At 41.1% G+C, this 25,423-nt stretch overlaps 1 protein-coding gene and 1 non-coding gene across 2 annotated transcripts in view; both read left to right on the forward strand.

The window, feature by feature from the left end:
• Window positions 1–25,423, forward strand: part of USP35 (ubiquitin specific peptidase 35) — a 54,521-nt gene that overhangs the window by 831 nt on the left and 28,267 nt on the right. Inside the window, 2 exon segments of the mRNA XM_069070775.1 lie at window positions 323–483; window positions 8,887–9,016. Of these exon segments, the coding sequence (XP_068926876.1) occupies window positions 323–483; window positions 8,887–9,016 (291 nt within the window).
• Window positions 1,925–2,029, forward strand: LOC138148423 (U6 spliceosomal RNA). Its single transcript, XR_011165058.1, has one exon. It is a non-coding gene; the product is annotated as a U6 spliceosomal RNA (small nuclear RNA).

Raw genomic sequence — 25,423 nt, forward strand, 5'->3', positions numbered from 1 at the left:
GGGGGAGACACTGGGTTTGTAGCCTAGGTCATCTTGAAGGAGGAGGCCACTGTAGATGCCAGGTACCCAATTTAATAAGCATTTATTAAGTAGGTACTGCCTGCAAGGCATTCAGTCAATTAGGGAAGAAGGATCCAGAGACAGAAATGGAAAGGAGTCTCCTTCCTCGAGGAGCTCACACTCCTCCTGGCTTGCCTTGCCATTCTCTCTTTCCCATCAGTGGGAGTTGGGGGGGAGGGCAGGGAATGGGACATGGGATGGGGGACAGGGGATGGGAGCAGGGAGGGAGCTGGGTAGATATCTTTGCCTCAGCCCTGTTTAGCTCTGCTTTCTGCCTTGTTCCCCAGAGGAGCAGGAGCCTCCCTCCAATGCCCTGGCCAGCGTTGTCCAGTACGTGCCTCTCGAGCTTATGGACGGGGTGATCAGGAACCTCACAAATGATGATAGCATCACCGATGCCCAGATGATGACAGCTATCAGCAGGTAGGAGACAGCAGCAGAAGAGGGGCCGTTTCACCAACCCTAAGGAACAGAGAGGGCTTTCTGAGCTCTGGTAGGGGGTGGGAGCAGGGGAGAAGACACACAGAGGGGCAGGAGTTTTTTTCTCTTGGCAGGTAGCACCAGCTACCTGGAGAACCAGTCACAACTCTGTCACTTACTGGTTGTATAACCTTGGGCAAGTCACTTTTCCTCTCTAGGACTCAGTTTCCCCTTCTATAAAATGAGTTGACACCAGATAATAAGGTCTCTTAAAGTTTCTTTTAGTACTAACATTCTTGGGGTCTGTGATTCTATTTTGCCCCTCTGCTGTGAGACCAGTGTGTGATATGGGCCTTCTCACTGGCCGGTGCTTAGCTAAGACTAGATTCTGATAAAGTCTGGGTCCCCCCTGTCTTCTCTAGAGCCTTCCTAGTATACAATGGATGGCTTCATAGAATAGTGAGACTATAATTTCTCAAAGTCTTCAAGCAGAAGACAGATTATTTATTACGGATAATACAGAAATTCATTTTTCGAAATGAGTTAAACCAGATGCTTTCTGAGATTCCTTTAAGCTTTGTGATTCTAAGGAAGAATACAAGGCCTTTCCTTATCCCTCCTTTCTACCCCCCCATCTCAATTATTCTTTAGGGCCTTCCTTCCTCTAGGCTAGGGAGCTTGTGATGTTTGTCATTATTTTTGTTTATGGGTTTAGAGGCTTAAAAAAAATCCCTTGAAGACTTTTGTAGTTCTTTCCTAGGTGCCATCCTAAGGCAGTCATCCAGGCTGCCAACACAGGTACCAGGACATGGCCAAGCTTCCTGAATGGGTATAGAGTAGTGGTGGGGAACCTGCGGCCTTAAGGCAACATGTATACCCCTAGGCCTTCAAGTGCAGCCCTTTGACTGGATCCAAACTTCACAGAACATAACCTTTTATTAAGGGGATTTATTCTGTGAAGTTTGGATTCAGTCAAAAGGCTACACTTGAGGGCCTACGGGGCTACATGTGACCTTGAGGCCGCAGGTTTCCCACTCCTGGTATAGAACTTGAAATTGAAGGCTACATATCTATCAAATGACTTCTTATAAAAAGTCATTGATGACTCAGCTTTACATAACATATTAAAAAGGATAATAAAGTAGTATAGTAGGATTTGAATAAAAAACCCCACCAAGGTATAATCTGATACTTTTTTTGTTAAACTTCAGTTATTATAGTCATTCCTTAATTTTTCCTGTTTTGAAGAAAATTTGTTGACTCTTCCTCTCAGTAATAACTCTTACACAGCTCCTTAGTACTTGAAACTTAGCTTTATTCTGCTGGTGACTATTTGCCCTAAAACTCATGTCTGACAGTTTTCTATGAATAACAAGAAAGACCTTAGGTCTCCTTGTCCTGTTCTCTGTATTTTTCCACTTTCATGAGCTGAACAGAAAGATCAGATAACTCCCATAACACATATATTACAATCAGAACAACAAAGAGAAGAAAAGCATGGTCCCTGGGCAACAATGATGTGCAAATTTATGAAGTGTTCAGTATTTTTTAAACTTGGTATCCATGGGGCCTTTCTTTTCTGCCTTTGATCTCCTTGGGGTGTGTGTCTTACAGTAGGAGCATTGGATTAACCACTTTTTCTTGCATATTTTAAAGTTATTTTCCAGACCTCCCATATTGACTGCTGGCATTGTTTTCTTTGGCAATTTGCCAAGTGAGACAAAACTGAAGAATATTTTAATTTGCATTTTTCTTATGATCAGTGACTTGGATCATTTTTAAAAATATGGTCATATTGCTTGAATTTCTTCTTTTGAAAACTGATTCATATCCTTTGACTATCTTTTGGAGACTGTTTCTTCATCTTACATATTTCTGTTGATTCTATCTTTTGATATCAGACTTTTATCCGTAACATTTGATACAAAAATTGTGTTTTTTCTCTACTTGATGGTCTCTCCTTTTATTTTAGCTGCTTTGATTTGATTTATGCAAAAACTTTTTAATTTTACATCACCAAGACTGTCTTTTGTCTCCTCCTCTCTTCTCTGTTTGGTTAGAATTCTTCTGTTTGGGGCCGCTAGGTGGTGCAGTGAATAGAGCACCGGCCCTAGAGTCAGGAGAACCTGAGTTCAGATCCAGCCTCAGACACTTAACACTTACTAGCCTGAGTTCAGATCCACCCTCAGACACTTAACACTTACTAGCCATGTGACCTTGGGCAAGTCACTTAACCCCAGTTGCCCTGCCTTCCCCCCTCCAGAAAAAAGAAAAAAAAGAAATTCTTTTGGTAGCCATTATTTTGAAAGATACCTTTTGATTTTTTTTTTCTGTAATATCTTTTATATTCCTATGAGGCAGCATGGCATAGTGGATAGAGACCTGGCCTCAGGTTCAGGTACCACCTCTGAGACCCTGGGCAAGTGATGTTACCTCTATCTACCTCAGTTCCCTCCTCTGTGAAATGGGGATAAAAACAGCACCTACTTCCCAGGGTTGTTGTGACAAGGATTAAATGAGACAGAGTATAGAGGTATGCAGGAGAGAGAATCTGCCTCCTGTGCAAGTGAGAGTAAGAGAAGCTATTTAATTATATGTATTCTTTCATTTGATCCTTATAAGCCAGGGTTATGGATGCTCCAGACAGTATTCTCTCTATTTTATAGAGCAGGAAATAGAAGATGAGAGAGTTTATAACTTGCCCATGGTGATACAGCTGGTGAGTCTTGGAGCTCAGATTTGTACCCAGATATTTCCCTGACTCCTGACTTCTACACCACAGAATCAAAGCAGGGCCTTCACAGATAGTTAGGTTTTTAATAAATAGAGATAGAAGAGATAGGGAATGATGTGAGCAAAGGCAGCGAGGTAGGAAAGGCCAGGACATGTCTGGGGAGTAGCAAATAGTCTAGGTCAACTAAAATATATGAGGGGATATGTTGGAGATGAATCTAGAAAGGCTAAACTCTGAAGGACCTTGAATGCCATAATGGTTCCAGTGTTACCCCACTTCACACTCTTGCCCCTGACTGTTTTTGTCTTCTAACCTGGTTCTCTCATAGAATCATCAGGTCAGAAGAGATGTCAGAGGTCACCTAGCTCATTCTTTCTCCCTATGCAAAAATCTGATTTATAGCATCATTACTGTTAAGGGAGATGGGGTTAGGGAGGAAGGGTCTGCTTGAACCCTTCCAAAGACAGGGAGCTGACCGCTTCAGCCATCTCTGATTACTGAGAAGTTCTTTGCATTGATTGAAATCTGCCTCCCTGCAATGGCCACTGGTTATAGTTCCATTTCATTAAATTCAGCAAACATTTGTTAATCACTTGCTATAGGCTTCCAGGTCCTCAGACTATGATTCTGAAGAATAGGAAAGGACTCATGGGCATCAAGGACTGTGGCTTCCCTTGGAACAAAGAATCCTCCCTAGCATTTGGGTCTGTATTGTGCCTACGTCCTCAGAAGGGTCTTACCATGCACAGCATAGGAAAAGCCCACAAAGCCCTCAGGACCTCATTGCTCTACCACAGAGAGATCTCACCTGGCCCTCTCAGACTCTCTTGTTCTCAGTCAGTTCTGCCTTAGGAGAACCAGTTTAGCAAACACCAACCTGGAAACTGGTGAGATTGGGAGAGAGTAAGATGTCTTTGGTAAGGTTAGCCACAAGGGCTCCTGCCTTTTTGCTTTCATAGTTCCTTTGCATTGCCTTCCTTATTATGCAAAGAGTGTGGCCCTTGCCCTCATGGAGCTTATAGTCTAAGAGCTTTGCCCCCTGTAGCAGCAAGCACCCCAAGCATCCTCAGGGTTTGCTGCCAGCACAGGTTCTTGGATCTGCTTTGATAAAGGAAAGCAACTCAAAAGGGGTTAACAAGCTTACTTTAATCAGTCAGACATATATTGTTTACCTTGGTCAGGGGAAAAAGGTCAGCATCCCGAACTTCAAAGTATACAGGCAGAATTATCAAGATAGAAACAGATCAAGTAAACAGCTTTCCAAATTGTCCAGCCATTACATCCATATCAAATCAACATCTGGCTTTCAGCATCTGGGTTTTTCAAACCCGGGGGGGGGGGGCTCTGGACAATGGCTTCCCAGAATCCATATCAAATCACAGAACACTTCTCAAAGTGAGCCCCCAAAACAAAGCTACACTTCAGGGCTTATATAGCCTTCTCCTGGCTCAGAGAATGTAACAACCTTTTGGACCCACTGGCCAATCAAAAAGTATCTACTGAAAAACAAGCCTCCTACCCCAGGCTCCAGGTGCACTTTAGCCTAGGGGCAGGGAAGATCTTTAAAATTTACATTCCCATTACACCCCCCATTCCCCAAGAGGCCAAGCAGAAATAAATCTGCTCCCCACAGCAGCCCTTTACATCCCAGTATGTCCTTCTCCTCATCTTCTTCCACACCTTCTCTTCTTTAGCTTTGACATCCCATGGGACTGGTCCTGATGTGAAACAGTCATGGCCCCTCCCCATCCTGGTCATTCTCCTGGGCACGTGCTCACCAATATCCTTGCTAAAATGTGTCCTCTCTTTCTCCCTGCTCCTCCATCAAGCTGGGGCTTAAGTAGGGATGGGGACCTCCCCACACAGAGTGGAGGCACATGTACCTGACCCTGCAAGGATTGATAGTAGATGCCAAATCTTCATTCCCCCAATGGGGCTCAAGGTGTTGCCCATACTTGGTTTCATCCTGAACTTTATCTAAGAGCTGGCAGAGCTAAAAATAAAGCTTCAGATCAGCAGCCCCTCTTCTTCCCGATGTCAGAGAGAGGCAAAATGAGAAGATTCTTCAGGCCTCTGGGGAAATAGAGTGATCTCCCTCCCCTTCTCTTCTATTCCCCTAGAAAAGTAATTAAGGATGCTCAGGGGCTGAGGTGCAAAGTTTGAGAAAATGCATTAGAAGCTCCTGGCAGGGATTCAAAGTCAAGCCAGACTGCCCCCAGACATGAGAACGAGGAATGGAGAGAAGGGGGAAGTCGGCCTGGGAGAAGGAGAGATGAGGAATAGTGAGTGAGAGCCAGGGTCTGAGGCTGGGCTCAGCCCCAAATCTGGCTTGGGGCCCTATCCCTTAGTGGCCATGACTGCCTTTGGCTAGCAGAAATGAACCCCATTGGGGAGGCTAGGTGGCACAGTGAATAGAGCACTGGCCCTGGAGTCAGGAGGACCTGAGTTCAAATCCAGCCTCAGACACTTAACACTTACTAGCCATGTGACCTTGGGCAAGTCACTTAACCCCAATTTCCCTGTCCCCCCCCAAAAGGCAAAAAAAGAAAAGAAAAGAAATGAACCCTATCAAGGGCTTTGGGGTACAAAGAGAAAGAAGAAACAGGTAGGGACAGAGTAAGGTAAGGCCCTCTTCGCCCCTGACTGTAGAATATCAGAAGCACATATCCTAGAACCATGAACTTGTAGAATGTCAGCAATATTCATTGTCTATTAGGAACAAACTCATAGATTCTTGGAATCTTACAAACTTAGAGGATTTAAGAGATTCTTATAAGATAAAACAAAAAGAGATTTTTTAGATCTTGAAGCACCATGGGAATGTGAGTTGTTGTAATTAGGAACTTTAAAACAGTCATGGACCCTTAGAAACATACTCATAAGACTCTTAGAAGCATACACAGTGGATAAGGATTTACTAATTGCCCGCCTACTGTGCGACAGGCACTGGAGATTTAAAAAAATGAGATAAATGCTACCCTCCAAAAGCTTACATTCTATAAGGGAAATACCATGTGCATATATAATTGTATTTAAAAATGCACAAAGTAATACATGGAATCTTGAAACTTAGAATCTTAAAATAATAAAATTTCATAGCCGAAAGGGACCTCAGAGGCCATCTAGTCCTGCCTCTTACCAGGGAAGGAAGGTCTTATAGAGAGATGGTCTCCTGGCCTTCGCTTGAATACCTCCAGTGCTGAGACAGTCATTATGGCAAGAGGCAGCTCATCAGGATCATAGTTTTAGAGCCAAAAGAGACCTCAGGGTCATCTAGCCTGGCCCCCACATTTTTCAAATGGAAACTGAGGCCATGGAGGTTAAGTAAGACTCGACCAATGGTTGCACAAGCTGTTAAGTAGCAGAGCCAAGATTTGAACCCAGGCCCCTTGACTTTAAATCCAGTACTCTCTCCAGGCCCTATAGACTCCAGACTCTCCAGAAGACCTGCTGGTCACCCACTCTTGAACAACTGTTTTGCACAAAGCCAAATAAAATAAATGGTCTATATGCTCAGGTAACTTGTGTTCTGCCTGGGGAGAAAAAGAATAGAAATGACTTCTTACACTGTCAGTACATTATTCCACAAATATTTATTGAAAGGCTCTTTTTATTTGTTCAACAAGAAAAAAAGGCAGAATGTTATATAAAGGAAAGCATTCTGGATTGGGTTCTAGTCCTAACTTTGCCACTAACTCCTTGTTGACAGTGGGACAGTGGACTGGTCCATTCCTCTCAATGGGCCTCAGCTTCCTCATCTATAAAATGAATTCTTTTTTTTTTTTGGAGAGGGGAGGGCAGGGCAATTGGGGTTAAGTGACTTGCTCAAGGTCACACAGCTAGTAAGTGTTAAATGTCTGAGGCCAGATTTGAACGCAGGTCCTGACTCCAGAGCCAGTATTCTATTCACTGCACTATCTGACCACCAATATAAAATGAATTCTTAACTTTTTTTGTTGTAGACCCCTTTGGCAGAGAAGCCTATGGACTCCTTCTCAGAATCATTTTTTTAAAGGCATAAAATAGAATATATAGGATTATGAAGGAAACCAATTACATTTAAATATATAAAATATTTAATTTTAAATAGTTTATTTTTAAAATGTATATATTAATATATTTAAATAAATATATTTATTATATATTTAAAATGTTAAAACTTATAGAGGTCATGAGCCCCAGGTTAAGAACCCCTGAACTAGATGGTCTCCAAGGCCCCTTTCATCTCTGACAATTGGTGCATCATATATATATTTTGAGCTCCTACTATGTGCCAAACCGTGTGCTGAAATAATTGAGTCTTAGAATTTTAGGGCTAGAAGGGACCTTAAGTATTAACTAGCTTATGACCTGATGGAAAATAACATCAAATCAGAAAAATATACACAATGACTATACAAATGAAAGAAGAACAACAAAATGAGATTGCATGCTGTTCCATTATAAATGACAATGCTTAGCCCCAAAGAGGAGATAGAAGGCATTTCCACCCTCTACCCCTCCCCCTACTTCTTTGCAGAAGTGGGGGACTGTGGGTGTGGAATGCTACCTGTAACATAAGCCATTTTTGACATGTCAGTTACTTTTGCTAAACTTTTCCTTCCCCTCTTTTCTTCTTAATTATGAGGGATGGCACTCTGGGAAGTGGGGGGAGAAGAGCTACAATGGGAAATGAAGGTGGCATGAAAACTGAAGATATTAATACAGATTTATTTTTTTAAAAATCTACTAGTCCAACCTCCCACAATTTACAGAAGAAGAAACTGAGGCTCAGAGAGGGGAAGCAGCTTGCCCAAGGCTGCACAGGGAGTTAATGGCCGAGGAAAGACTAGAGGTCAGGTCTTCTCATTCCTAATCTAACATTTTCTCAACATGCGAGGTACAAAGATGATTTAGACACTGACCCTGCCCACTGTGGAAGATCAGACACGGACACAGAGAAGTAGGATTGAAGGCAGACCAAACCTTGTTAAGTGCCCGCTGCGTGCAGAGCACTGTCGGGTTCTAGGGGTGAATAAGATAAAGAAGCACACGGGGCCGCGTGGCATGGGAGGGAGGGGCGCTCCCTGTTTGGAGGGATCCGGGAAGGCCCCCAGCTGTGAGATACCACAAGCTTGAGACTGGCCCCGATAGCTTAGTCTGTAAAGCACTGCCTTCCTATCCCTCTTTTAGGGATTGTCCCCATTTTACCGATGAGGAAGCCAGGGCTCAGAGTGGGTTAGTTGATTTGCCCAAGATCCCATAGCTAGGTCAGTGCTGGAACCAGGATTCTTGGCATTGAGTCTCATGGTCTCTCTACTGTATCATGCTGCAGAACTGGTTTCCTGGGGGCTAAGAGCATGTATTGGGATGACCAAGACTCTCTCAGGGCAGTGACCTGCAAGATTGGGACCTGGCATGGTGAGGAGTTGGAAGTAGTGGGCTGTGGTATGACCTCTGCAGTGGGACTGGACTCTGGAGTTTGGGGTTTTGGGGAGGTGGCAAAGGGATGGCATGGTCCAGCTGCAGGAGAGAATGTAAAGGGTCAATCTAGACGGATAACCTTTAACCTCTTGGGCTGGCCATCGAGTTGGAACTAACCATAGACAAAGTAGATGGCTATCTAGATATACAACCACTGACCTGTGCCTTTTTTTCTTTCCTTTTAATTTAAACTTTCCTAATTCTTTTAGGATGATCGACTGGGTATCTTGGCCCTTGGGGAAAAACATAGACAAATGGATCATCACGTTGCTAAAGGGCCTAGCAGCTGTTAAGAAGTTCAGCATTTTGATTGAAGTCTCTCTCTCCAATATAGAGAAGGTCAGCACCCATTCCACACTCCCTCTTAGGACCTGGGGCAAAAATCCTACCAGAAGGGGCCTGGGGAAAACTAGAGTCATTGGCAGAAATGGATGTGGCCTTGACAGGATCCAGCCATAGTAGGGACTTGTGTGGTTTAGTGAGAAAAACGCTGGGCAGGGAGTTAGGAATAGGCCCCTTAACTCACTGTGTGATTTGGGGCAAATCATTTCCCTGGGTCTCCTTTTTCTGACCTTCGAAATGAGGAGGTTGGGCTAAAAGATCTCTAAACTCCCTTACAATTCTGATATTTTCTGATCTAAGGTTCCTCCCAGTTCTCATATTCTGTGTTCTAGGGTCCCTCCCAGCTCTGACATTCTCTGTTCTAAGGTCCCTCCCAGTTCTGACATTCTGTGTTCTAAGGTCCCTACCAGCTCTGACATTCTCTGTTCTAAGGGCCCTCCCAGCTCTGACATTCTGTGTTCTAAGCTCCCACAAGCCCTAGCTCTGACATTCCCTGTTCTAAGGGCCCTCCCCTCTCTAACATTCTCTGTTCTAAGGTCTCTCCCAGTTCAGACATTGTGGGTTCTAAAGGCCCTCCCAGCTCTGACATTCTCTGTTCTAAGGCCCCTTCCAGCTCTGACATTCTCTGTTCTAAGGCCCTCCCAGCTCTGACATTCTGTGTTCTAAGCTCCCACAAGCCCTAGCTCTGACATTCCCTGTTCTAAGCTCCCACAGCCCCAGCTTTGAGATTCCCTGTTCTAAGCTCCCACAGCCCCAGCTCTGACATTCCCTGTTCTAAAGTCCCTTTCAGCTCTAACATTGTGTGTTCAGTGTTCTAACATTCTGTGGTCTAAGATTTCTTCAAGTTCTAACATTCTATATTAGATTATATACAAAACTCTTTGCTCAGTATTGGGTATACAAAGATAACTATATCAGAGACCCTATTCTGAAAGAATTTACAATCTAATGGGAAAGATGTGTACACAGATAATTATAATACGAGAGACAGAGAGAGAGAGAAAGTACCAAGGAAGTTCTCTCCGAGCTCTAACATTCTTTGTTCTATGCTCTTTTCCAGTTCTGACATTCTGAGTTCTAACAGTCTATATTCTAAGGTTCCATCCGTTCTAATATCCTTTGAATCTGTGAGCTCTCCATTAAACAGCTGTGTGCACAGAGGTACCTTTGGCACTGAGGGGGAGGTGGAGACTAGTAAGATAAAGTCCGCTCCTCACTCTCCAGACACTTCTCCACCTCCCTGCCAGCAGCCTTCTCACCCGGGGATGCCTCCACCCTGCGGCTCTCTCTTCTGATTGGTGAGTCTCTGGCCCAGTCCGCCATTCCATGAGGTGTCCAGGCCATGCTTACTTCACTGCTGACTCCACACCTCCTCATCAGCAGCAGCCTTGTTCCCCTCTCTTCACTACTACCCCTTCTCCAGTTTTCCCACTCCCCATTATTGTTGTCTTCTTCCATTAGAGTGTAAGCTCCTCAAGGGGAAGGACTGTCTTGTTTGCGTGTATTGTATCTCCAGCTCTTAGCAGAGTGCCTGACACGTAGCAAATGCTTAATAAATGCTCGTACTCTCTCTCTTTCTGTCTCCTTTTCCCTCCCCCCTCTCTCTTTTCCTTTTTCTTTTTTTTCTCTTTATTCATCCTCTCTCCTTCCTCTCCCTCCCTCCTCTTTCCTTCTATTTCTTTTTCTGCTTCCTCTCTCTCTTTTTCTTTCTCTCATTTATCTATCTGTCTATCTATCTATCTAAACCCTCAAGGAGCTTACAATTTAGTAGGGTAGTAAATATATAGTAGTAGGATAGTAAGAGTATAGACATGAACTTGGTTAATTAGCTCCAGAATGAGCTTGGATGTGAAATAGACTTTTAAAGACTTAGGGCAGCTAGGCAGCACAGCCCTGGAGTCAGGAGACCCTGAGTTCAAATTTGGCCTCAGACACTTGACACTTAATAGCTGTGTGACCCTGGGCAAGTGGCTTAACTCCAATTGCCTTGCCAAAAAAAAAAAGTGGGACTCAATATTATGAAAACCCTGAGAAAAGAGAGAGCTCTTTAAGCTGAGGAGATCAGGGGAAGGCTCCTTAGGAGTGGTGGCCAGAGTAGGCTTATTTAATATTATGCAGGGACCATGGGGACCTCAAGGTGAACAGTTAAGAAATAGTTATATATAGCAGTTAAGTACAGGTTCAAAACAGCTGCTTACCTGTGGCATCCTGAAGGTCATGTGGTTGCCCAACTGTCCCTGTCCTTATTTCTGTCTAGGCCATCACATAGATTAGCTTCATGCATAGTTAACACATGTTACAACATATAAGCAAGGATTCACATTCATGAATGTCCCATGTTCTGTCAATGAGTCTTCATTTTTACTTTATCATGGATGGACTTGACTATAGCCTCCATCTCTACATTGTTCAAGTCTACTAGGTTCTCCAAAGGTAGAAAGACTTTGGGGTCCTGCTACTGCCCATGCCTGTTGTCCAAAGACTGAGCTAGCTAAGCGTGGACACCAGGGCATCAAGGTTTTTGGTCATAGCAATTCATAAAGAAATAAAAGATTTGGCATCATCACCAAGATGGGAGTAGTGGCAACACCAAAGAGATAATCTGAAAACGAGTTGAAAGAACCTTCAGAGACTATCAAATCCAGCCCATCCGAGGAATCCCCTGTACAACCAGCAGTCCTCCAGCCTCCACTTCAAGCCTTCCATTGGTCAGCCACACATTCATTCATTCCCCTTTTGGAAACCTCTAATTGTTAGGCAGTTAGGATGAAATTTCCATATATTGAGCCTAAATCTTCCTCTCCACAATTTCAGCCCATTTTTCCTAGCACAGGAGAATCCCTTCTGAACACAGTTCCTTTTTTTTTTTTAAGATAGGGAAAGGGTTTCATTTTATTTTTTAAAATTGATTTATTTACTTTTAGTTTACAACATTCAGTTCCACGATCCCTTGAGTTCCAAATTTTCTCTCCCTTCCTCTCCTCCTCCCTCTCCCCCATGGCGGCATGCAATATGATATAGGCTCTGCAAATACCTTCTCATTAAACATCAGTCAAGTTGTAAAGAAGAGTTATAACCAATGGAGTGAACAACGAGAAAGAAGGAACAAAACGAAATAAAACACAAAAGAGAGGGAGCAAGCAGTTTGCTTCAGTCTGCATTCAGACTCTGTAGTCCTTTATCTGGATGTGGATATCCCTTTGTATCATGAGTCTTTTGGAGTTGTCTTAGAACCTTGCATTGCTGAGAGGAGTCCAGTCTATCAAAGTTAGTCGTCACACCTGCGATGTGTCTGTAATTGAACACAGTTCCTTTTAATGTACACTGATTGTCTTAGCTTTTTTTGACTGCCATCATGACTCATATTGAGCTCAAGATCTTTTTCATGAAAACTGTTGTCAATTTTTTGCCATTTTGTTCTTTAGAGGCAGTGTAGCTTAGTGGGAGAAACGCTGGAGCTGGAGTCAGGAAAGGCCTCCATAGAAATACTTTTCTTGATCCTTAGCTTCAAGGCCATGGGCAAGTCACATTACCTCAGTTTCCTCATTTGCAAAATAGGGATAACAATGCCTTTAATAGGGGCAGCCAGGTGGCACAGTGAATAAGAGCACCGGCCCCAGAGTTGGGATGACCTGGGATCAAATCCGGGCTCAGATACTTAGCACCACACCCAGAAATAACTGATTGTGTAACCTTGAGCAAGTTACTTAACCCCAATTGCTTTAAAAAAAAATGCCTTTAATAATACTTCATAGGGTTGCCCAGGGGGACAAAATTAGATAATTTATGTAAAGTGCTTTGTAAACCATAAATACTAGTCATTCTTGTTTTGCAGCTGGGTTTTTTAACCTCAAAGCACTTTTTATTTATTATGAATAGCTCTCACCTCTGACACAGACTGTCTGTGTGATCATAAAGTCATTTATCTTTCTGTATGCTCCAGTTGGCTTTCTAAGACTTTAAGTTGTAGACAGATTGCTAATCTACACTGTTGGAGCAAGTCACGATACCGGGAGTTCCCTACACCAATGAAATCATAGGCTTATAGATAATCTATCTGTCATCTTATCTATGTATCTATTATCTATCATCTATCTTTCCATCTATCTATTATCTACCTATCTGTCTATCCATCTACCTATCTACCTATTTGTCATCCACCTTCATCTAGCTATCATCTACCTATCTACCTATTACCCATCCATTTTTATTATATTCTAGCTGATTAAATATTACTAGAGCCTGTAGAAATGTTTTTGCACCCTGATTCTGTAACCCAAGAGTTAGCTGTCCCTTCTAGTTTCCTCCCATCTGTTAACTTGATGGGTGTTCCATGTATACCTTCTACAAGGCACTGAAGAAAATACTGAGCAACAGAAGACCAAGAACGTATTCCTTGGAAACTTCATTGGTCTTTCCTCAAACTGACACCAACCCATTAGCTACTATTCGGTAAAGGTCATTGAAATCTACCTGGATACACTCTCCTTTTGTCTATATCTCTACGTCTTATCTAGAGGAGTAGAATCAGACTCTTTGCTATATGCCAGTTTTATTATGTCTGTGGCGTTCCCTGATCAAACAGTCTAGTAGCCCTGTCAAAAAAGGAAATAAAATTAGTCTGACATCACCTATTTTTGATAAAACCATGCTAGTTCTTTGAGATTCCTACTCCCCTTTGTAAATACCCCTACATAATTCTTCTTTAGTAATACTTCCTGGAATTTTACTAGGAATTGAAGTCAGGCTCATCAGTCTATGGTTTTAAGACTCCATCCTCTTTTTGAAAATGGGGACAGTGTTTGCCTGTCTGTTGTCTCATGACACTTTTCCCACTTCCAAGATTTTTCAGAGATCACCAACAGCAACCCAACAATCCCATCTGCCAGTTCCTTTAGTATCCTGGGATATCCTGATCTCTTGAACTCCATCTTGGATTCAATTCCCCATTAATCATTTTTGTTCTGCCTTTTCCTATCGGATAATTTCTGGGTAGTGCGAATAAAAACATAGTAAGAGTTGAATAATTCTGCTGATTCTCTGTCAATCTGTGGTCAGATTCTCATACTTGAACAGTGATGGTCCTAGGCCCCCTTTGATCATGATCTTGTTCTCAAAATAGTTACCAAAGCCCTGTCTCTTGGCTTTAGCTTTTTTCTCAGAGTTTGGCTTATTCTGAGTGCTGCTGCCTCTGATGTTGATCTTATAATACCTTATAATACTTTATCATTCACTCCTTTGTATTCATCTTCAGCCCTTGCTTTCATTCTCTATACACATCTTTAAAAAATCTAAATTGACCAATTAATTAATTTCCTATGCATCTATCAATTCTCTTTAAATACTCCCCTTTTTTTTCTTCCTGTTTGGAATAATTTCTTTTCCTGCCTTTGGAATTTTATTCTTGAGAATGCCCCACACTTTGTTGGCTGTCTTACGCAAGAGTCATTATTTATATGGGACAACTAGTGGGTTAGTGGATAGGGTTCCAGGCCTGGAGTCAGGAAGACCTGAGTTCAAATCCAGACTCAGACAGTTACTAGCAACTGTGTGACCCAGGGCAAATCACTTAATCCTGTTTGCTTTAGTTTCCTCATCTCTAAAATGAGTTGGAGAAGGAAATGACAAAACATTATTTTTGCTAAGAAAACCCCAAATGGAGTCATAAAGAGTCAGATATGACTGAAATGACTGAAAAAATTTTTATTGAAACTCTTTGAAATTTTTTTCTCTCCAAGTAGAGAACGTGAGACTATACCTTGTCTTCCAAACTCTCATGAATTTTAAAATCGAGTAGTCACTTCCTCCTAAGGTATCCCTCATCTCTACTGCAACAATATTATTTATCATCATCAGAGTCTCCATCTTTTCAAGAATGAAAAGACTAGGGGCAGCTAGGTGGTACAGCGAATAGAGCACTGACCCTGAAGTCAGGAGGACCTGAGTTCAAATCCGATCTCAGACACTTGACACACTTACTTAGCTGTGTGACCTTGGGCAAGTTACTTAGCCTCAATTGCCTTGCCTTCCCCCTTTTCTCCCCAAAAATGAAATGATCATTCAGGCAATTCAAGAATTTGTTAGTTTTTCTGCTTTTGACAGAGTGAATTTTTACTTTCAGTAAACAGAAAGTTGAATCATTACTACATCATGACTTTGTATGAGATTTATCTGTTTCCTGAATTCCCCATCTATTTCTTCCTTTTGTCCAGTTGGTGTTTATTACAGTTTATAGAACACAATTATACTGCTTCTATTTTTTCTCTTATCATTATCCACATTCTTTCCACTGTTTTTCCCCTTTGCCCCCAGTTCTTGAGATTTCCTCACATGAGAGTATCCTTGAAGTGTTGAATAAATATTAGAGAAGTCATAAGCCATCCAAAAGACAGAAAAATTATAGCACTTTTTAAAAATTAAAAAAAATTGTAAATAAGCACACATACAAGAAAATATAAATACTATGTGTGCTTCTATAGTCAGAGGCTTCTACATAATTTGTTGACAACTCAGAAGTCAGCAAGCATTTATTAAGCACCTACTCTCTGTGCCACACCCTTTGCTATGTATTGGAGATACAAAGGCAAAAACAGTTCCTGACCTCAGGGAGTTTTCAATCTAACAAGGGGAACAACATGCAAACAACTATGTGCAAATAAGAGATTCATGGGATAAATTGGAGATAATCTCACGTAGAAAAAAGACTTAATTTAACAAGCATTTATTAAACACCTACTGTCTACTAAACTATGTTCTGTGTTAGAAAGAATGAGATAACTAAGACTCAGGCTCTGTTTATAAAAACAACTTACATTACAGTGGAAGGAAAGATGTATACAAATAGCTGATAGAAGAGAGAGTAAGAACTGAGTAAAGGAAAGGTCCAGGCACAGTGCTATGAGAAATTGAAAGAGAGAGACCACTTTTCCCTGGGGCAAAGAGGGAAGAGTTAGGAAAATCTTCATGAATGAGTAAAGGAAAAATGTTTATCAAGCACTTGCCACGGGCCAGGCACTGCGCCAAGCTCCAAAGTGAGATATCATGTCCTCAAGGAGATTATATTATGATAGGGGGAAATGAAAGCTGTAGTGGCAAGGAAAGATCATCTAGTCTGGGAAGACACAGAGACGGTGAATGGAGCCATTGGGACAGCTGATTGATACACCCTTTCTGGAAACAGTTTTATTTATTTACTTTATTACTGTTCCCAGAACTAGTGGGATACCAGGAAGGTTTACCTATGGCAGCAAAGCAAAAGTAGCCATGGTGGAGGATTGGATGAGAGGTGAACCATGACTTGGTCTGGGATTGGCTAGATACTGTGGGCTGTGTGAGTTTGTGCTCACTCACTCCCTTCATAGAAGAGTAGCATTTGAGCTGGGCCTTGAAGGAAGGGAGAAACCCAGGGATCTTTGCTTTTTCACATCTTTATCAGTGACTTGGATACAAGAATATGTTGCATCTTTCTGAAATTTGCAGATCACACCCAACTGGAAAGTTTGGCTACCTCACTGGACAAAAAAGGCTGGTTTCCCAAAAGGGAGGGATGGCTACTTTACTGGATGACAGGGTCAGGATCTCACAGGGAGAGGTGAATTCTGCACTGTACAATAGGGTAAGGATCCCCAAAAGATCCTTAGATAGTTTAGAACATTGGCAGTATTTATTAAGGGTAAACCCAAGCCTTATACTTGGGTTCATGAAATCAGTTTCCAAAAATATGAATTGCATTAGACGTGGCTAGATAGCAATTTGCTAGAAAAAAAAAACAGTTGAAGGGTTTTAGTGGATTGCAAGCTCAACATGAGTCAATGGCACAGTGGATAGAGCACTGGACCTTGGAGTCAGGAGGACCTGAGTTCAAATCTGTCCTCAGACACTTACTAGATGAGCAACTCTAGGTGAGTCACTTAACCCAATTGCCTCCAAAAAAATGAATCAGCAGTGCTGTACCACAGCTAAGAAAGCTAAATTGATCTTAGGCCATGTCAAGATTGGCATAGTACCCAGGGCTGGAGTATTCTGCCCTAGTTAGACTATTTCTGGGGTATTGTGTTCACTTCTGGGTACTGCATTTTAGGAAGGGTATTTGTAATCTGGAGACTGTCCACAGTGGGGCCACCACAATAATGAGCAGCCTTTCGTTCATAATATATAAGTATAACATCCCCTCTGGGGCTTTTTACTTTGCCTTAACACTTAAGGGTTGGTATGCCAAGAGGGCCTACTGACTATTACTCTTCTCAGGGATCTAAGGGTAACACTTAGAGGTTGAAGTTTCTAATACTCATGAGACTTCACTGCTTAAGACTTAATTAGTATTTACAGAAGGTATTTACTAAGGATAGTAAGGACAATTAGTACAAAAGCATTTTCCCCCAAATGTGTGGCACACTCTTCCTCTGTACTCACAAGCTTCCTGGGGAGAGTGGGGTCAAACTTAGAATATGGTAGCTGCGAGGCACTAATCCCAGCTCACAGGGACTCTTTCTTCCTTTGTAGAGTCTTCCTGATTCTAGGTGGGTCTCTGTTGGGCTCTAAGGATTGAGGCCTTGGATGGGTCTGCAGATGACACTTTCTTACTGCCACAAATGACTGTCCTTTCCACATCTGTTATCAGCCTCTACCACTCTGGCAGTCACTGCCACCAGCTGGTCACCTGTGGGACCACTGATGGGACCTCTCGATCTCCCAAATTCAGCAGGTCACCTGGGCAGCCACATCTCAGGACACTTGTTTGCCTAAGATCATAAAAGAATAAACAAAAGAACCAGAGATGCCATCTGCTCAGGGATACTCTGGGGTGGAATGGCAAATAGAGCGGCTAACCTTCCCCTAGCTCCCTCAGGGTGTTATTCCCAGGGCTTATCAACCTCTGAGTAGGAGATAGGAAGAACAGATATTTAACTTCTTTTCTCAGGGGACACTTTTTTGCCTTTGGTATATCTTGCTCTGTTCCTGGCTGGATGTGTTGTCTCCTACTGGTTCAAATTCTAATGATAATAATAACAATAATAATAATTTACCATGGTCAGTGGCTGGGGGATGGGGTGAAGGAAAGAGAGTAAGAAAGAGGGAGAGAGAAAGAGGAAGAGAGAGAGAGGGAGGGAGAGAGAGAGAGGGAAAGAGAGAGGGAGAGAAAGAGAGAGAGGGAAAGGATCAATTTTGAAGAATGTTTAGCCAATCAGTCAACCAAAAATTATTAATCATCTATGTATCAGGTATTGTATTAGCCATTGTAGATGCAAACACAAAGAAGGATCCCATCTTTATTTATAGGAACTTACATTGTTATGGGGAGACAAGTCCATATATAAGCACATACAGAATAAATATAGAGAGAAATAGGGTATTTTGGGAGGAGAGCACTAACAGTCATGAGGATCAGGAAAGGTTTCATGTACAAGGGAGAAAAGAGCTCATAGAGACAGGCTAACCATCTTCAAGTAGAATCCAAGGTTTAGAGTGTGAAATGACTTTGAAGGTGATTCAGTTGAGCCCTTACTTGGAAGGCTATAGTGTGAGGAAGGGGTCAGACTTATTCTGGTTGGCCTCAGAAGGCAGGTGGACATAGTAAAGAGACAAATTAGGGTCGACGTGAAGGAAACTTTCCTAGCAATTTGAACCATCCTAAAAAGGGAGCTTAGGAGAAAGGGGGTTTATTGTCACTGGAGGTCTCTGAATAAAGACTGGATAATCACTTATCAACGATATTGGAATTTATTTTCAGGTGTGGTTTGGATTAGATGACCTCTGAGGCCCCTCCCAGTTCTAAGGTGCTATAGTTTTATAATTCTCATTTTAAGGACTGCATCACGTACTTTCAAAAATTAAACAAATGTGAGTTATTATTAATTCATTTTTATTAGGGAGTTCAGATAGACATGGTCCAGGGACAAGTCACTATCCTGTAGTTATTCTTTCATATTTAATATTCTACAGGGTGTTGCACAAATGGATAAAAGTGAGCTGGATTGGTTTTTTTTTAATTGTATAAAAGTATTGGGATATAAGCTCATCTTCTGAAGGCTCATTGGAAGTATCTTTGGGATAGCTCCAATAGCATTCAGGATGATGGGGATGAGATGTGTTTCATCCAGCTTCCATATGGTTTTAATGTTTTCTGCTAGGTTTCTATATTATGAAATCTTTTTACCCCACCTAGTTTGGAGATTATGAGTATTTATTGTGAGAAAATTCATTAAAAGTGTTGTTAAATTTTTGTGATTTAATGTTAATGTTCAGGCAATTGTGGACAACGTTTCTTTCTGTAATAATGTTCCAGTTCCAGTATAGTTTATTTTTTGAATTCTCAAGAATATTTGGGGGTTTGTATTTATAGTTTTTATATTTATCATGTCAGTTAATGAAAGATAACAAGCTTCTGGTGTGTAATTCTGACCACCTGATCATGTCTTTCTAGGAATTTTGTAGGTGCTAAATTGGTCATAATTTTTATACTATAATTATTACTACTATTATCATAGCTTTGTCATTTAAAATGGAGAAGTAGACTTGACAAGATCTTTTCTTGTATAAATAATTTTTTTCAGTGCTATAATATGTGTCTATCATGTACATTCCTAGTTTTTTTTAATGTTCTCTCCCCCCTAGAATGTATGCTCCTTGAAGGCAGAAATTGCTTTTGCCTTTCTGTACCCCAGCCCTTAGCATAATACCTGGCACACAGTAGGTGCTTAATGCTTGCTGTTATTGTTTGTGATGATGACGATGATGATGATGATAAATGCTTTGTATGAAATATGTGAACACTCAATTGATTTGAATTTGAAAGGGGAATTGGTATTCTCACCTTTACTAGTAGATATGTGATGCCTTCTGTCAAGAAAGCTGGGATCATGGTTACTTCTCAGAGAAAGCTCGTTAACTGCTTTGTTGGTAATTAATTCATGCACTATTGTAAAGCCTTTGATCCAATGGATATTTCTCTTATCTGGCCTTGTAGCTTTCTAGTTTTTAGAGAAGCCAGAGTTTCACTTTCCCAATGTGATGTAACTGCTCATTATGTCAGTGCCTAAGATTTCTGTTTTGTGTTCAATCTGACCTGCCTTTTCATTGTATTATACTACTTATACAACACATATAGACAACCAGAAATTTTCCACATCCTTCTCCTTTGGGAATTCTCTCTCTTCTTTGATTTATTTGTTCTCATATCTCTCTAATATAATTTTTGGTTGATGTTGAATTTTTGTTGTCATTCTTTGCTCTGCTTTGACTTTTCCTTTTCTCACTCTAACCTTTCGGCTTTCAGCTTCAAGTGTTGATTAAGTGTATCAGGAATTTCTGATATACTTTTATTTTCTGTATTCCATTTCACATATTTCTTTTTTTAAAAAATTTAATTGAGCAATATGGTATTCAAAGTTTCTACTGCATTTATGTGCTAGCTATTGATGAATCTTCCAATAGGTCTCTCCCTTGGTCTTCAGTAAGTTTCACAACCTTTTTGTGCCATGTTAATATTTGATATCCATCTTTAGGAGTGTTCTTAGCTAGCTCCACCTATTCTCCTGTGGTCTTTGCAATATCAATGACCTTAGTGTATCTTTCTGCATAAGTTCTGAGCTGTTTTTGTACTCTCAAATATTGTACAAGAGCGCAATCATCAATGACGGCTATATCAAATACCAACTTTTAAAAATCACTCTGTTTTAGTATAGGTGGTCTAGTCATTGAATTTATGCCATCAAATTCAAAAAGAGCTTTTCAGAATTCCATTCTGAGTATGCCCATTTCCCTTTGCAATCCATTGGAGACATCAGCATTTTTTTGGCTATCCTTTTTATTATTGAGTAGCACTCCTTGATTTTTAATACCTTCGGGTTACTCAACTTTTCCCTCTACAAGGAACCTCCTCTTTAACTTCTGATCTTATTTCATCCTATTTGGGTTTGAGAATGAAGCTATTTCTTATGATTGCCCTGCATTGATCTACAGCTCATTGTTGTGTGACTTGGAGCTGGGGATAACATGGACAAAAAGCAGAATGAAGTCCTTGCCTATAACTGGTAAGATCCATTTTTCAGTTTTATTATGACTTAATATTGGTACATAATGAGAGTGTTCATAACTTCAACCTTTCATGTACACGTATGACTTGTCTACATTAGTGGTCAGTGACCTCTGCACTGAAGCATTTCTGGGATACCAGGGTCCTTGATTTGTTCTGATCTATCTTGCCTTCTTGTAATAGCAGAACACAAGAAGAACCACTTATTCCTCTGTGTCAAATTGATCATCCTAAGAGTTTGGAGTAGAGTGAGCCAACAACTCTGTACTCACTTTGTCTTTTTCTAAGATTCATAGGTGCAGTTGCTTCACCCTGCCCAGGATGCTAATCTGCTCAGTAGTATCACCAGAATTCGCTGACCAGTGTTTCAGGGTTCTTGTGAGGCCTTTATAGCTACCAGAGAGGTCTCAAGACCCTGCTCTGACAATCGCATTCCCTTACTTTGACATAACACACACACACACACACACACACACACACACACACACTCCCTGTCCCTAGAATGGCACAAATGACGGGTTGGGCTTTGACAAGGTTATTACCATTATTATTTTTTATCATTTATTCTCCTCATCTTTTTTGACAGGGTCCAGATGGAAACAGGCCTAGGACAAGTCATATCCTGCTATGATTATTTAAATATTTAATATTATGCAAGTATATAAAGTATATATTTGACTTTTTTAGTCAAATAATAGTATTGGGCTGGAAAGTAATCCTCTGTAGACTCATCAAAATTTCCGTTGGCACAACTTCAACAGCAGACAGGATATCAGGGATTATAATTATATTTCCATATGATTTTGATCTCTTCTGCTAGATCTATCCTTTACAGACTTTTCATTCCATGTGCCTTAGAGATTATAATTATTTGGTAGGGCAATAGATATTAAACATGTTATCCTTAAGTTCTTGAGTTTTTATGGACCAAGGTTATGTCGAGGTTTATGTAATTGTGGGGCAAAAGTTCAATTTGTGATAATGGTCCAGTTCCAGTTCATTTTGTCAGATGAGTTCTCCAGGATTTTTTAAGGCCATTGTTTCTAGTATGGGCATTTCTTGTTTGCTGCTCCATGAAAGGTATTGAGCTTCTGAAACAAAGTTTTAACTACCAGAGAATGTCTTACAGGTGTTAAATTTTTTTCACCCTGCAGTGAAAAAAACATTTCTCTGTATCATGTGCACTGATCATTAAGTCTGGGTTCCATAAGGACAACCCTTCTGTAATTTTTAGTGGCAGCGCCCCAATTCTTGAATTGCCCTCATGTGTTCATGTTTCCATGACCAATTCTGTGTTCCATGTTTCTTTGTCTATATATTGTTGGCCAAGGTCATTAGGATGTTGCCCATGGAGGGTCTTTTAATTCTATTCTTGATCTAAGCTTTTTCATGAGCTCCATCTTCAGGTAAACCACTCTTTCTCACATTTGTCCATTCCAATGCTATTCTACCTATTATCAGTCTTTACTCTTCTTCTCATTACTATTTTCCCATCCTCCCCATCTTTTTTGATGGAGTTTAGATAGAAATAGTCTCGAGAGAAATGACTATTCTGCTATCCTTTTGTATTTAGTGTTTTGTAGACTATAGCACAAGTGGGTAAAATGACGATTTTTATTTTTATCATCATCTTGTTCTCATCTTTTTTGATGGGGTTCAGATAGAAACGGTTCTGGGATATTTATTATTATTATTTGCTGTTTATTTGTTATTATCTTGCTTTTTATATTTAATGTTACACAGGTGGAAAGTAACTTTTAATAGTTGAATAAAAGCATTAGGATATAAGCTAACCCCCTGTTGGCTCGCTGAAAGCATTCTAACACCTCCAACAGCAGATAAGACAACAGAGATGACATGTACCTCTTACTGTTCCCAAATGATTTTGATCTCCTGTCCTTTTGAAAGCTTTTCATTCCATATAGCATGGAAATTATGAGTATTTGCTATGGAAATCTTTATTAAAAGCTTATTTCTTCTTAGGATTTTATGTATCATTGTGGCTGTTGTGGGAAACAGTTTGATCTGTGATAATGGTATGGTTCCAGGACAGTTTGTGGCTCAGTTCTCCAGGATATATTTAGGTCTGTATTTCAAGTGTTGGGATTTTTTGTTTGTCAGTCCTAGAAGGAATCTGGGAAGGCTCCCTGAAAGAGGAAGCACGTTACTTCAGCTTTGAAGGATCTTGTGTTTGATTGGAGTGTTGGTTACATGAAGGAGAACAGGGTGAGAAGCAGTTAGAAGAGTTTGGATGGTGCCCAATTATGCAAAGCCAAGTAAGGCCTGTGATGTAACAGAAAGAGTAGAGGTTCTGGACTCACAGTCTGGGTTTAAATCCCAACTCTCCCACTATTGACCTTGGGTAATCCCCTTCACTTCAGTAGGCCGTGGTTTCATCCCTGAAATGAAGAGGACCTGGCTTTGGTTCCTTCTAACTCTGTATCTTATGATCCCATGCAAGGAACTGGTGAAGGCTTGGGAGTAAGGTTATGGCAAAAGTCTCAGCTTCTTAGTCAAGCCTGCCCTGCCAAACACAGAGAGCCCTGATGACTTAGCTGCACCATGAAGGGAAGGGGACTGAGAGGGCATGAGAACCTTGCTCCCATGCCCAGTTCAAATCAGTGCCATACAACAAACCTTGACTAAGACCCTACAGGGTGCAAAGTGCCATGCTCAGTGCTGGAAACAGCTGAAAACTTAGGTAACACACCACTCCTGCCCTGATGGAGCTTATACAGGGATAATTCAACAAAGAGTTACTAAGCCTCTACAGTATGCTAGGTTCTGGGAGTGATATAAGGACATGCTGCCCTCAAGAAGCTTACATTCTACTATGGAAATATGGCATATACACAGATAAATCAAGACAAAATAAATCAAGACAATCAAAAATCAAGACAAAGTTATTTCAAGAGAGAAATGCTAATAGACTGGGGTTTATGGCATATACACAGATAAATCAAGACAAAATAAGCACAAAGTAATTTCAAGAGAGAAATGCTAATAACCTGGGGTTCAGGAAAGCCTTCCTTTAGGAAGTGGCACCTGAACTAATTAAGATTCCAACACAGATAATGTACCACATTATAAGTAGTTTAAGTGCATTAGATAAGTTGCTAAACAAAATTGGCCTGTGGAGTCCAAAGCCTAAGGTTGATATAGTCTTTGGAGGAGGGGATGGTGTAATTAGGAAAGGCATCCCAGCATGTGGATTGGGCTTTAAAGGATGGAGGAGAGTAGTCTGAAGCATGGAGCAGTGAGACCATGGTGAATCAGGGGACTCAGGATTAGTCCAGTTGAGTTAATTAAGTTCATGTTAAAACTAAACATATTTTTCTGAAACGCAAATGGATTTTTGTAATTATCAGATTCAGAAATTGTAATGAAATCTAACAGGTGTCTAAAATCCACATATATAAAAGTAAGCTGTATGTTTTATGGTATTTTTAAAATTCTATTTTCCTTTTTCTCTAAGTTGATACTAATTCCTGTGTTAAAAATCATTGAGGGGCGGCTAGGTGGCACAGTGAATAGAACACTGGCCCTTGAGTCAGGAGGACCTGAATTCAAATCCGGCCTCCAATACCAAACACGTACTAGCTGTGTGACCTTGGGCAAGTCACTTAACCCCAACTGCCCTGCCTTCCCCCTCCAAAAAGCAAAAAAAAAATCATTGAATTCCAATTCTGTCCCTGTCAAGAACAGTGATAAGATGCATTAAGATGCTGATAAGTATTTGTTCTGTTTAGAAAAAAAAAAGTTTGCCGCTCCATGTAGATGGTTGTCCTTGTCCTTAGGTATGAGTGTAGAGTACTCTCGTTTGGCATAAGGGAAGAGTATGTGGAAGAGACAGATTAGTCAGGAGAGTCACTGAGGAAAGCAGGGCTCTGCTGCTCTGGATCTCTTCTGGGGCTAATGACTCTTTAGACATTGGGGGCACGGGCAGAGTGAGGGATTGTGGGCTTTACTTTTTGTTTGTTTCCTCACTCAAAACACCAAGAGGTCTAAAGGGCTGTTGTGTCAGGGAGGGACTCAATCTGTTCCACATGGTCCTAGAAGGACGAACTAGGACCAACAGGAGTTGCCAAGAAGTAGAGTTAGTTCACTCCCTTAACTCTTGGTAGTCTGGCTTCCAGATTCATCCAACCAAAGCTGCCCTCTCCAAAGTTACCAATGATTTCTCAGTCCTCATTCTTCTTGGCTTCTCTTCAGTCTTCCACAGTGTTGATCACCCTCTTCATGATACTTTGTCCTCTAGGTTTTCAACAACAACAACAACAACTTCTTCTTCTTCCTCTTCTTCTTCCTCTTATTCTCCTTCTCCATCTTCTCCTCCTCCTCCTCCTCCTCCTCCTCCTCCTCCTCCTTCT

The sequence above is a fragment of the Petaurus breviceps genome, unplaced genomic scaffold (assembly GCF_028583685.1).
Source record: "Petaurus breviceps papuanus isolate PSGF00001 unplaced genomic scaffold, PetGlider_PUasm1.0 90823, whole genome shotgun sequence".
In the NCBI taxonomy this organism is placed as follows: Eukaryota; Metazoa; Chordata; class Mammalia; order Diprotodontia; family Petauridae; genus Petaurus; species Petaurus breviceps.